This window comes from Sphaeramia orbicularis, chromosome 13 (assembly GCF_902148855.1).
Source record: "Sphaeramia orbicularis chromosome 13, fSphaOr1.1, whole genome shotgun sequence".
NCBI lineage: Eukaryota > Metazoa > Chordata > Actinopteri > Kurtiformes > Apogonidae > Sphaeramia > Sphaeramia orbicularis.
Genome location: NC_043969.1, coordinates 28522920 through 28536511, shown reverse-complemented (window position 1 = coordinate 28536511; position 13592 = coordinate 28522920). Strand labels below are relative to the sequence as shown.

The 13592-nt window shown below is 41.7% G+C and overlaps 1 protein-coding gene across 7 annotated transcripts; it reads left to right on the top strand.

Moving 5' to 3' along the window:
• The first annotated feature begins 5431 nt into the window (after positions 1-5431).
• Positions 5432-12604, top strand: fosb (FBJ murine osteosarcoma viral oncogene homolog B). 7 transcript variants are annotated; one of them, XM_030152974.1, is made up of 6 exons: positions 5432-5707; positions 5914-6101; positions 7720-8103; positions 8463-8570; positions 8978-9322; positions 10393-12604. In XM_030152974.1, the coding sequence occupies exons 1-6, from the start codon at positions 5644-5646 to the stop codon at positions 10444-10446; spliced, it is 1143 nt and encodes a 380-aa protein (XP_030008834.1). In that variant the 5' UTR covers positions 5432-5643; the 3' UTR covers positions 10447-12604. The 7 variants fall into 7 exon arrangements, with proteins under 7 accessions (XP_030008834.1, XP_030008833.1, XP_030008828.1 ...); XM_030152973.1 differs by having other exon boundaries at positions 9480-12604; XM_030152968.1 differs by having other exon boundaries at positions 5432-5701; positions 8978-12604.
• The last annotated feature ends 988 nt before the right edge of the window (positions 12605-13592 follow it).

Genomic DNA, 13592 nt, shown 5'->3' with positions numbered 1-13592 from the left:
TGTTTCCTCCTTGCCTTGCTACACCACAGTTTGTGAAAATGCCTGTTCAAACGGCCGAGTTTGAGTTGGCTCCGTTTATGACGACATAAGCGGATTTAACTCCTCCCCCTGACTGTGCCCCTACCCTGGCAAAGCGAGCCCCGCCCTGGCATAGTACCTCTTGGACAACAAACATGGTGAACGCGAGACACGCAAGTTGAGGTGTTGTTGGCTGCACACACCAACACCATAGTTTATTTTTGCTCCCCACTTCCGAGCCTCTCCGTAAAAAGTGTCTGGATTCTATCTGTGATGCTCATGGACCAAACAACATTCCCAAACGCTTGTATGTGTGTGCCCGGCATTTCACGGACGAGTGTTTTTCGAACATGGGCCCATACAGCTCCGGCTTAGCACAAAGACTCCGAATCAAGAAGGACGCAGTACCAACGCTTCGTGACCCAAGTCCAAGTGTGGCAGATGTAAGTTCTGATCATTTGTTTGTATCTTTACTGCATAACCCTACATTACGGATAAGCTGGTGGGTGTTGATGTGTACGTCTAACGTTAGCATGGCAGCTAACATAGCTCGGTTACTGCTGCTAACGTTTGCGTCCCCGTTAACATGCAAGAGCTGATAATATCCAGAGACATTCAACAGAACTGCTTTGAACACGGGCCTTTTGTGGTTGGCATCAGTATAGTTAGCATCAGTATAGTTAGCATCAGGCTTGTTAGCAGCTGCCTGCATTAGTGGCGGCAGGCGTCTTTCTGTGTCAGGTCCACGAACCCGACACAACACCGCCGTTTTCCGTCGGGGCTCAATCACGCCTCAAGGCAAAGAAAGCCAGTGTTTGGAAAGACGTTCTGTCTGAGACATGTGTATTGTAGACGAGAGAGCCATGGCTTCACAGTCAACATTAGCGCGTAATACCGCTAGCGGAAGCCGCGTCCTCTCCCAGAGAGGGGAGGGGGAGTGGGCGTGGACAGATGCGTTCATTTGCGTACCCGGAAGCAGGCCCAGAAACAGCCTGTTCTGAGGAGGGCTGGGGAGAGTGACTTTTTCGACCGCTGAAACTCCGAAAAAAGGATGATTTTGGGGCGAACAAACTTAAATACTATGTTTTGGGGCTTCTGAGACCTATATGACGTGACTGAAAAATAGCATAATACGGGACCTTTAATGATGGTCTCTTTAGTGAAGTCATGATGGTGTATATGTCAAATCAAGATGCTACAACCAAAGCAGCTCAATGTAATTCAGTCACTATTCATTTCAATTAATTACACTTGACATATGAAATATGTGCTAAAAAAAAAAGCCTGGTTTAAGGTAACAGGATGTGGAAGAAGGCTAAAAGGATAAGAGTACTTTAACACAAGAGGCTAGAATGAGTTAGCTCCACGGGGTGTTTGGCCTCATCCTTCAGGACTGGATAACGGGCTCATGGGGTTATAACATTAGCTCTTTGCATAAAAGACCCAGTTGGAGCAGTGTGGAAAACATGTGGAAGTGTTCTGCTCTGCTTTGTGTGCTGCCCACTTAAATGTGATCCAGTCAGGCAGTTCAAAAATGCTCGGGTGGGTAGAACCTATAGTCAGCGCAATCCTTCCTCCTGCAACTAACCAACTGCCATTTTATGTGGTTTAATTAGAAACAATGCATTTTCTTTTATCCTATAGCAGGGAATATGAACACCTGATCTTTTAAAAATAAAAAATACAGACAGTGCACATCAGGTCAAGGTGTCCATTTCTCAATTACTTTGATTTATGACTACATATCTACAACACAATTCAGTAATACTTTGTCTTTATTGCTTTTTAACACATATTATCATGACAATATGCTAAACTATTATTTGTCAAGTAAGCATCATCAAAACTCCTGTCTCTTTTTTACTGATAGAAAACATACTAATGGCAAAAATCTAGTAAGTTTTGACAGAAACAAAAATGACATAAGCTGCTTTATGGAAACAAAAAGCATAAGTTCTCACCTCGTCTTCAACTGTCTATGAGAATTTACTGTAAATATTTATATATGCACGGCTTAACTTTTTTGTATTTTCAGTTAATACATTATACACGCTATGTTTGTACAGGCATGCAAAAATGCTTTCATCTCTGCCAAAAAATAATAAGAATAAGAAGAGACTACGAGTTATTATACTACTGTACAACAGGGCAAACCTGAGCCTCCACCTGCAAGATCATGTAACAAAAGCTTCAAGTGTAATAGCCAAAAGCTGACCTGAAAATCAAGTTAAGCACAGCTTGTTCTTGAACAACTTCAAATGAACTCCCTAACCCCATTTTCAGCTTTGTTAGTCTTACTGGATTGCGTGCAGTTCTGATTCGAGTAGTCTAAGACAGAAGGAAACTGTTGAGTGGTGGAGAGGAAAAACCATGGTATGAGAGTATGAAACAGGAAGGCTGATCAAATTTCGCTCTGAGGTGGGGAAAGCCTGTGAGACTTATGTAATGTTGTTGGGATATGAAGCCAGAAGGGGTGTAAACAACACCAGTCTGAAGTGGGGCAGGCCTAACCGTTGCCTGGTAACAAATATTTTGGGCAGGAAGACCAGGCAAACACGGCCCGCCTTCCAAAAGGAAACAGGGACTGGCCTCATGAGCACAGTGCAAGTTAGTGGCTTCCCGAAAATACGCTAAGAGACAGGGGCAAGCAAAACAAAGCACGAGGGGCATTAGACAACACTTTTCTATTTTTTACCTGGTTTGTCTGGAGTCTAGACCACCACAACTTATAAACAAACAAACTCATAAGAATCAAAGTAGCTTGTAGTCTAAACTCTGTCTGAGTTTAGACTGCATGACTAAGATAAAAAAAAAAAAAAAAAAGTTTAACAAACCCAACGTGCAAAATAGTCTATTATGTATTACATTACAATGTGTGGTAACCACAGTTCTAAATAAAAACGTGCTTAAACAGTGTATAAATGTGATATTTAGTTGTAGCACGTTGGTGTTTTATAGGTTGGATGAATGACTTTTACCCATTACCAAAAATTTGAGACGACCTGTTGGATTATCCATCTGAAAGAAAATTGATTACACACAGCCTACATTAAAATAAGCACCATTTTGTGCTCATAAAATAAAAGACACTGTGCACTTTAAATCATAACTTCCTTGTTGGGTCACATAGTAATTTTGTTAAAAACGTCTTCACATTAACAACACCTGTATGATATAATTATCTGTGGCAAGATGTGTCTGCATGTTTATAAGTTATTTGTGTAACGTTCAGGAATAAGCGGGTGTAGCGGCTGTTTGCATTGTATAACGTTAGGTAACGACGACGACTGCACGGGACAGATACGAGTTCAATAATAAACACGCAAGTTACGATGCCAAATACACTTTCACCCAAACTATCCACGGTTAAAAACCGCAAAACAACAGTCACTGACGTCTAAAACTCCGCTAAAACGGCAACCGTCGCTGAAGTGCAGTCGAATTTGTTGCTAGTTCCTGCACAAAAAGAATCCGGAAGCCATATTGTGTATGCCGCTGCTTTCTGTCACTCAGAGCCGGTAACCACGGAAACCGGTTGCTAGGCGGCATAACAAAAAAGACCAAGTTTGGTTTATACGTCCTTGCGTCAGAGGCAACGGCGTAACCATGGCGACAGAACGCTACACACATGCAGTAGACCCGTGGATGGCACATGGTCCCGGTTTCTTGTTTTAGGCTTTTAACTTGGTAACACTGACGACTTGTAATATTTTGATCAACATTATGACAGAAAACATGCTTGATCTTATTACCATGACAGACCGGTGTACATTTATTACAATACACAGCTAAAAATAATATTTACATATTGATAACGTGGTAGCTATAATCATGGTTTCCTCTGTTAAATCTTGCCATCACTACGTCAAATCTAGCTATTATCAGATATTCTGATGATTTTCCCGCGACCGTAGGCTGCCCGCCTGCGTTATCAGACATTCACCTCAATAATTCCACATGAATAACTTACATCTACGGAGTTAGTCATCCCGCTTTAGCGGCACAGCACCGGTAACGGCAGCCCGGATGGGACATAGCGTCCTCCGTTGATCCTCGCTTCTGACGTTGTTGCAGCGCTGACTAATAACTTGTTATCCCCAACTCTTCCCTTTTTGCTCACGCCTTTTCGCACATCGGATGAAGCTGTAGACCTTACACAGCAGCATGCCCGCCCAGTGACATTGTTTGACATCACAACTACAAACGTAGGCTCTGTATTTTAGATTTTCATTCATGATTTACCACCCGGTGTTCCCGTATTTCGCCTGCAGAGCAACCCCACAGCCAAAGCCAACCTCCCACCTGCCACATTCCCACTTTTGTCCGAATGTAGGCTATAATAATGAATCACTTTCAACTCGGCCGGGTGATGTTTGTAATGACAGGCGCTGATTTCCGTCACTGCTGCCCACTGTCCATGTCAGAATTACACTGTTTATGTTTATAGGCTGAATAAGGCTGCTGTTTCTGTTCTGAGTTCTCTGTGACACAGAATCTTGCCTACACAAGAAAACAAATGGGCAGTGTAAATCTGAAAGACTTGGGTGTATGGGTCGGAATGGAGGCACTGTATAAGTTTATTTTTCGACCTTCAAGTAAATCCCTATTCGGCTCAGTCTGTGGTGGGGTTTAAGGAGTGTTCAGATACAGATGAAAAGGAGGCTTTCCTCTTAGTCGAGGATTCCCGAGGGCGTGTCCTGAGAAAGTTTTCGCAGGATATCCCTTGCATGACGGGATTCCGTCTCCTGGTGACATAGAATGATAGATCTCTGGGTGGTGAATAGCCTGCATAAATGACGCCAAGGGAATTCCTATGATATTAACAAGGATAAAGTTTTTGTTATTTTCTTTGTTTGTTTCTTTACGCTTCTCATCTCAACCGGGCCTATAACAAAAACTTTATCTAAATCTACACACACACACACACACACACACACACAGATCTATCTATCTATCTATCTATCTATCTATCTATCTATCTATCTATCTACATATATATATATATATATATATATATATATATATATATATATATATATATATATATATATACTATTTGACGTGCAATGGCTCTAAAAATGTTCCAATACGGACAAACGCACAAATGCTTCTAAATAGATACTTTCCATATTTATCACATTGAAGTCTCTTAAAATTTCCTCTCATAAATAGTCAGACGGTGAGAATATCTCGTGCCTGTAATAGTAAAAAAAAAAAAAAAAACATCTATTATTATCCGTCGGCGAGGTGAGCTTCTGAACCATTTCTGTGGGAGAGGGATTCCCTCAACGTCACCAAGGATACCAAACACAACACACAAGGACAAATATGGGCATGTACGTCAGCGGAACTCCGAGGCGGAGACTTTAGACGGAGACGTTAGAAATGCCTTGACTGTAGTCAGGAGGATGGATTCATTCATAAGACAAGATCTGCTACTGTGCACCGTAATTCTGTCTGTCATCCTCCGGTGTGTTACGGATTTCACATGGATCTAACATCGCATATTTGACGAGCGGATAAAGGCAACTGCTTCGTGGGTTTAAAGCTAACGAAGAGGAGTTCTACTCAAACGGAATTGGGACGATTTCCCCCTAAACGCGGGGAACTGGATTAAGCTTCTTCATGCAACTTTTTTGGAAAGACACCAGGAGCATCTCACCGGGGAATCACAAAAAGATCGGCAAGGGTAAGTCCAAGCACACTTCACGTGTCTTCATACGTCACAATAGTTGACGGACAGCATAGCGGTTTCACATGCGATGGAACCGAACTTTTACCAGACAACAGTAGCCTACCACTGTCTGCATGACATGGAATAATAACAACAGTCACTGTCTCCTTCCAGTATCCCTGTAGTAACCCTTTGTGTGTGCCGCTGCCCTACCGCTGCAGGTGACGTCGCGCTCTCTCCGATAACTGCAGGTTTCCCGATATCTCTCGATCCCTCCGGGGAGATGTACCAAGGGTTCCCCGGCGACCCCGACAGCGGATCCCGTGGAAGCTCGTCTCCATCCGTAGAGTCCCATTACCTTTCCTCTGTGGACTCCTTCGGGAGCCCGCCGACCACCAGTGCTCCGCAAGTAAGCAACATTAAGAACAAAAACGCAGAATACAGCCTGGCAGGGGTAAATGACTGCTGCTTTGCCCGATGGACGATGTTAGCCTATTACCACACTGAATCATTTAGGCTATTGATAGCCTAAGTGTAACATGTAGATTTATGGTCCTACCTTATGGTCATGCACAGGTGAGTCTCCGACTGTTGACAGGGTTAACATGGCACGTGCTTTTGCAAATATGTTGCAGATAAGTAGGTCAAGAATTGTATCAATCTATTGTGGAGTGCAGTCTTTACTGATATAAGTTACAACTTTTTTAATGTGTAGAGTTCACTTTAATATAGGTTATTTACAAAGGCTACATGGACAGAAAATGACACTTAGGCTTTAGCCTAGTTAATATAAACCTAGTGGTGCCAGAAAATTTTTTTAAAAGCTTTGGAATTTTTAGGATTAAGCTTGTACATATAATTAGGATAGTTACGATTTTACGTGCTATAACCAACAGGTTTTTCTGATTATTTAGGGGTTTTTGTGCTCGGGGTTTTCGTGAGAGATGCACATACAGTATCATTATGTGCTTTTCCCGTGTGTGTGTGTGTGTTGTGTAGACAGTGATTCGGTCTAAATTTACCGCTGAAATGTTGCTTGTAGCGGTGCCGGTAGCGGCTCGCGCGGGCTGTGAGAACGTGCTCCGTTCACGGCACGCCGCAGAGCGGATGACAGCCCTGGAACTCTCCACGTCAGAGCCGTGACTCCGCCCTTCCCCATTGCTTGCTTCTCTCCTTCCACGCGCTCTCCCTCTCACAGGCCTCGCCGTGACGTAAATGCTTGTTCTATTTTGGAGTGCTACGTCGCGTTGCCAAGGGGAACACCGGGGGTGTGACGGGGGAGGAGGATGAAGGAGGGGGAGACGCTCCCGGAGAGAGACGATTGGTCGAAGCAGTCGCTCTGAGCTGCCTGTCCTGATGTTTTAACAAGCTTTTATATGAATATTAATAAATTTAAAAATGTCTGCCCCTGGTCTAAATTAAAACAAAACAAAAAAAGTGACAGAGCAGGGTTTATGTAAGAGGTTAATGTTCTCAGGCTATGGACCTGTACTGAAAGTGAAAGCTGTAGCCTAAAAAGAAGCGAAGTATAAAACAGCCATTAATTTGTCAAAAACAGTGAAGGAACATTTTCCCCTCTTTACATGTTGCATCGGCAAAGACTGTCTGAACCAATAACGTTTATCTCGTTTTTATTCATGTAATTTGTGTATTTTCTTTAATTTAAAGAAACGAATAGCAAGTTTTTTGTCCTCACAACTACCATGACTGACGAATTAACACCTATTGCTACATACTATCTATTTAGTTGCTATTGTTAATATTGTTATTATTATTATTATTATTATTATTATGTAGGGTGTTGAACTGCTGATCACATGAATTACAGCAAAATACTTACAAATCAGTGTTGGTTAAAAATTTAGCCCAGACTCCTTCTTAAACTAATAATTGTAGAAAGTGTTATCAAATATGATAACACAAGTGAGAGCCACTTTTCAATGTTGGTTTTGTATTGTTGCCTTATTTTGTGTACATATTTGTATGTATTGTCTAAACATATGAACTTGGTTATGTCTCCTGCTCAGGAGTGTGTGCCAGTAGGAAGTGGCTTGAGCATTGTGGGTAGCGGGCCAGGGACCAGTGCTGGAGGGGAGATGCCCGGTTCATTTGTACCCACCGTCACAGCCATCACCACCAGTCAGGACCTGCAGTGGATGGTCCAGCCAACCCTCATCTCCTCCCAGGCCTCTGGACAGAGTGGGTCCACTGGCACCACAACCATGACACAACCAGTGTCACTGGTTGACCCTTATGACCTGCCAGGCCCCAGTTATTCATCAGGGCCTGGATTCACCCCTCCGAGTTCAGACACGCCAGGGCCAGCACCTGGTCCTATCCGCCAGTCCAGAACCCGCAGCCGCCGCACAAGAGACGAGTCTGTGAGTGAAGATGGAGATGTTGGTGTGTTAGTAAGTGTGTGTGCTTGAACAGTTTGTTTATGGGCTCTTTCATGTTGTACATGCCATGTAGATGGATTATATGACTGTAAAAAGATCAAATCATTTACTGCATTCTCTAATGCATACAGACACTGCAGACCATTAGGGTGGAAATCTAATTTTTTAATTGGTATAAATTCCAGTTCCATTTCATTCTCCAGATGAAAAATCCAGATGATTCAAATATTTTTCTCTGAAAAGATCGAATCTGCACTCAAAAATTGCACTCCATTTGTTCTTACTACAGTCACAGAGAACAATTAAACCACATTTACTAAAACAAAGACAAATGCTCCTCCTAACCTTTTTCTAAATTTTCTTCTCTCTAGCTAACACCTGAGGAGGAGGAGAAGAGAAGAGTCCGTAGAGAGAGGAACAAGCTGGCTGCCGCAAAATGCAGAAATCGACGAAGAGAACTGACAGACAGACTACAGTCGGTGAGCCTGGCCCTGTTATAGCTGCCAGAATGAGTAATGATCATAATTACATACTTTACATCCTAGAGCATGGTTGAGTGTGTTAGCAAATGTCTGCATGGATGTTTAAGGGGGAGGATTATGGTAAGTGGGTGTTTAACAAACATAGTTCTCAAGAAAGGCTATTGTACCAATAGTATTTATGGCCCAGTTATTGGGTTCTTCTATAAATGACATTCCATATCCATAGGTGAGGAAGTTAGATTTTCTGGAATATCCACCTCCACATTACTTAAGTAAAACTTAAAGCTAATGCTCTTTCTGTCTGTGGTATATCCTCTTTCCTCTTGTATCCTTTCACCCACCTTTGTCTCATTCCCCTGTCCCATTTGCCCCTTTTTTCTTTCCTTCTCTATACTTGCCCACAGGAGACTGACATCCTGGAGGAGGAGAAGGCAGAGCTGGAGGCTGAGATCTCTGAGCTCCAGAAGGAGAAGGAGCGTCTGGAGTTTGTTCTGGTGGCCCACCAACCAAACTGCAAGATCCCATACCAGGAGCAGCCACAGCAGAGCTCAGCACAGCTCCCTCCAGTCCAGCCCCAGCTCCCTCCCCAGACCTTACAGCCACCTGTCTCCATTGTGGGCTTGACTGTGAAAGAAGACTCTTTCTATCTGCCTCCTGCCTACACAGCCCATCCAGCCTCCACACAGTCCCAGCCTCCGGTCCAGCAGCAGCAAGTGCAGCAGCAGCCTCAACCAGGATTAATGCAGGAGGTAGAGTTTTCTAGTTCTTTCTATGGCTCAAGTGAGCCAGCACCTGGTGGGCCGTGCCTTATGGCCAACGACAGTGGTGGTGGTGGTAACCATGACGATGCGGCCATTGGCAGCTACAACACCTCATACACATCTTCATTTGTGTTCACCTACCCAGAGGGAGCCTGCGGGGTCAGTGCCAACCAGCGGAACAGCAGTAGCGAGCAGTCATCTGATTCCCTGAACTCGCCTTCGCTGCTGGCGCTCTGACTGACCGACAGACACATGCGCACACATATCAACACATACACAAATTTTGCTCGCTGGAAGTAGAGACTGCGCAAGTACACGTACAGTACCGGTCAGTCTCACAGATTGAATAGAAAACTCCAGTCATTTCTGATTGGGTTAAAGTTTACACATTCTGAAATGCATTCCAATAGAGAGCCATACTAACAGATAGTTGCACACAAAGTCAAAATGATATGACCTTTAACATTGAGCTTAAACCAGTAAAGTCATTTTTATTATCAGAAAAACTTCAACTGGACAAGAAAGTGAGAACTGATCTCAGCATAAAGGCTGTCCAAGTTGCTAATCTTAAGTGCTCTGGAGACATAGATGATTACTTTCAACCTCCAGCATGTATAGTACCAAGAGTAAAGAGCCACAAATTCATTTTACAAGCACCAGTGCCCCCAACTTGTTCCCTCTGTCGGTTGCCCTTCTTCCAGCGCTCTTGCTCTCATCCTTTTCCATCCTTTTCTCCCTCCTTTTTCTTCTCGCTGAATGTGTCTGTGCAAATCTGAACTAGGGACAAAGGACACACTGTTCAGGGTCTTTACTTGTGGGAGACAGACTGCTGCTGCTCTCTCCCTCACCTCTAACTCTTCATCTGCTCGACTGCCTTCTGCTTCTTCATTTGCTTGGACTTGGCGTTGGGGATCTGAGTATCACAGCCTCCACTAAAATCTTATGCTTTCTTCTCTCGTTTTACAATTCTACTGCCGTCTGTCTACCTGCCATGCGACCCATCTCTACCCATCTCTGTTTCTCCTCTTCTGTCTCTGTGTTTCTCCCTGTCTCTGAAGTCTTCGACCCCCGAGAGCCCGAAGACCCCCGAGAGCCCTTGGGATCTTGAGTGAATGCCGGTTCAACTAACACGCCCTTTTGCAACTTCTCATACAAGGACATGGATGCAACCCCCCCCCCCCCCCCATAGAGAAGAGCCTTTTTTGGAGCGTGTTGCTTCAATAGATGGATCCTGACAGCTCCATATTTGTACACACGCACATAGACGCATAAGTGATGAACGCAAAATGCAAGACGGATGCCACTGTCTTCTGCTGAGCCATTTCTCAATGTTCACACAATGAAGATTATAAATGTCTCGTGTTGTGAAGCTGATTGTAAAGAGGATGGAGAGAGAATTTGCAGGAAGAGAGCAAGAGAGAGTAAGCTGGATAGGTTCAAACAGAGATGTGATGGAAAAAGGATGACTCCCATCCTAATCATTGATTTTTGGAACCAAATGTTGCAAACAAAAGAGCCAAATGTTATAAAAAAAAAAAAAAAAAACAAAGAAAAAAAGAAAAAAAAAAATCTGCTCTTGCCAACTACGTGGAGGGGTGACCTCAGTAAAAACACCTCCACACCACAGAGCCTCATCACCCTGGGCCTACACGCGCATATTCACTAACTCGCTTTCAAGTCTCTGAACTGAGGACACTGACATTGTTGTTGCAGCACACCAGCCCTTTTGCCAGCCTGTTCGCTCACTCAGATGTGAACCAATGCCTTTACAGGAAAGACTTTTTTTGAATCAAACAACCTCTAAATATTGGGCTCAGTGGTCTCTGCGCCTCCCCTATTCTCTCAGCGGAGATGAGGTGGGGGTGCGTTATTTTTGAGTGTGTCCACTCAGAGGCACCTGGCCTGTTTATTTCTTTCTTTATGGAGGTTGTTGTATTGAGGGAGTACAAAATAAGACCTGGAAAAACAAAAGAGGAGAATATGCGGGCTGATATTGTGGAGTGAGCATCCTTTCTTTGCCTGTGAATTTGACCAATTTGTTTTCTGTATGTTTGAGTGAGAAGTGTTATATATTTTTAATGTTTATGTTTGTTTGTGTGTTTGTTTTGCATTGACCTATGCTTTCACTTGTACTGTTGCTGTTTGTTTTTTTTCTTTTATTAATAGGGAGATTTCCTCATTACTGTTACTATTATTATTATTGCATTGTAACTATTGTTTCATTATTTTATTGTATTTTCATTTGGCAACTTTGGAGGCATGTTGTGCACTACAAGGGTTTTTCTGTGTCAAAAACAAATCTAATTATAAGTCTTAATGCATATACATATATACAGGTAACATATAAGTGTATGTACCATGATTGTAAAGTATGAATGTTTGCAGATCTAAATGGGATATTTTTTATCAATGAAGAACAAGGAAAGATGTTACTGAGGTATAGTTTTAAAATGAATATTTTTCTAAAGGAACAAAAAGAAACTATAATAAATTTAAAGTAATGCCCTGTCCCTTAAGATGAAGCACAATGTCACTGCCTCTATCAATGTGTATTTATGTTTTATAAACAGTATAAAGCACTATCTATGACACATTAAATGTATGTTCTATAATTATGATGTTAAAGGTTGTGGTAACGCCTTTGTTTTGTTTGTTTGTATGTTTGTTTTTTTCTCTGTGAGGTCTGTCCCAAAGCTACTGACACCTTAACGCCACTTGATCATTAGCAACTGCAAAATGAGGAAATCTAGTGTGAATGAATGTTGACACACATATTAAAAGCGTTCAGACTAAAACATAGACTAAACTGTTTCATTTAAGGATTGAAAATCCTATATGCATTTCTGCTCTATATAAACATATCACTCAATAACATTGTTGCATCTTAACTGAACTGTGTATCTGAAGGAGTTTCGGCTTTGACATAAATACAGGTATTGTCTTAACGTTGTCATATTAGAGTGTTTCCATTCTTGTTCTCAATCAAATATGTTGTCTAATAGATAAAAGATTTTGTGATTGTATTTGCTGGATAAGATGCTTTATTTTCAATAAAAAAATATGTTTATTAAATAAATGGCTAATGTTTAAAGTACCCATCAAACGTGGCTGTTGGTTGTCAGAAAATGGGCAGACCTCAGACTTTTTAAAATGTTGAATAAGGACTGTGTTTGTACATATGTTGGAGATGCCTTTTGACTTTTCTCCAAATGCAAATGTGATGAGAATATGTTCTGGTGACAGAATACGCATAAAACATATTCAATAGTTCTCATGTATATAGGTTTTTGTGGTGCTACTTAGTATACTATAACAATGACAAGGCAGTTTCACATTGTATAGTGGAATATTTCACATGTCTATTGCTGAGGCTCCAGACAAATTAATATAGCTCTTTTCCACATCAGGATGTTATATGCTGAATGAATAAACCAATAACACAGAGTTTGTGAATCTCCAGCAGCTAATTGTCTGGAAGCCCAGTAATTATGCTGTGATGTCATCACAGTTTAATATCAACTGCCTGCTACATCTTTAAGTGTGATATACAGTTCTCAGCGGGTCCTTGTACTGTACCTGTACTTTGGTACGATTTATGCCCCTGATTACCACACAACACATTATTTTTTCAGCTAGTTTTGTTCCTTTGAAATTAAATGAAGTCAGATTTTTCTTGAATGTTATTGTCCAGTTTGGTCACAATCACAAATGGGTTTTTCTATAACTGAAGAAAGTGACATAGAAGGAAAATGAGAAATCTACCAGTTTTAAGACAGAAAACCTGCCTGCACTTAACTGTACTGTATCTATTTTTATATGATGAAGTGAACGTTACTTGAACGTTACAATGTATTTTTTTTGTCCCAGTCCTATGTCCTATGATTCAATATGTCCCCCAGTATAAAATGCAATACTTATTATCCTCTTGAATAAACATAATGTAGCAAAGGACACAGTACTAAACTGACTGCTACTATATGTCCAGTGTGATGATGTATTGCTTTAATTTTTTTTTATTTTTTATTTTTTATTGTAACATTTCGTTTTAAAATGAAATGTTCTCTTTTGATGATGTATGAAGGGCCCAGGTTCCTTCATTTCCTTATTTTTATTTTACAATATTTCTTTTATAGAAACATTGATTGTACATTTCAGAAAAAAAAAAAATGACTTGATACCTTTTGAAGGGCCCAAAGATTGTTTTAGGTGTGACATTGTTAGGCATTGCCAACAATGACAGATGTCAATCAGAAGTTAA

Coding starts and splice junctions, on each gene's coding strand:
- fosb (XM_030152967.1), top strand. CDS start 5,644: ATGCAACTTTTTTGGAAAGACACCAGGAGCATCTCACCGGGGAATCAC. Junction 6,102..7,719: donor CGACCACCAGTGCTCCGCAA/GTAAGCAACATT, acceptor TCTCCTGCTCAG/GAGTGTGTGCCAGTAGGAAG. Junction 8,104..8,462: donor ATGGAGATGTTGGTGTGTTA/GTAAGTGTGTGT, acceptor TCTTCTCTCTAG/CTAACACCTGAGGAGGAGGA.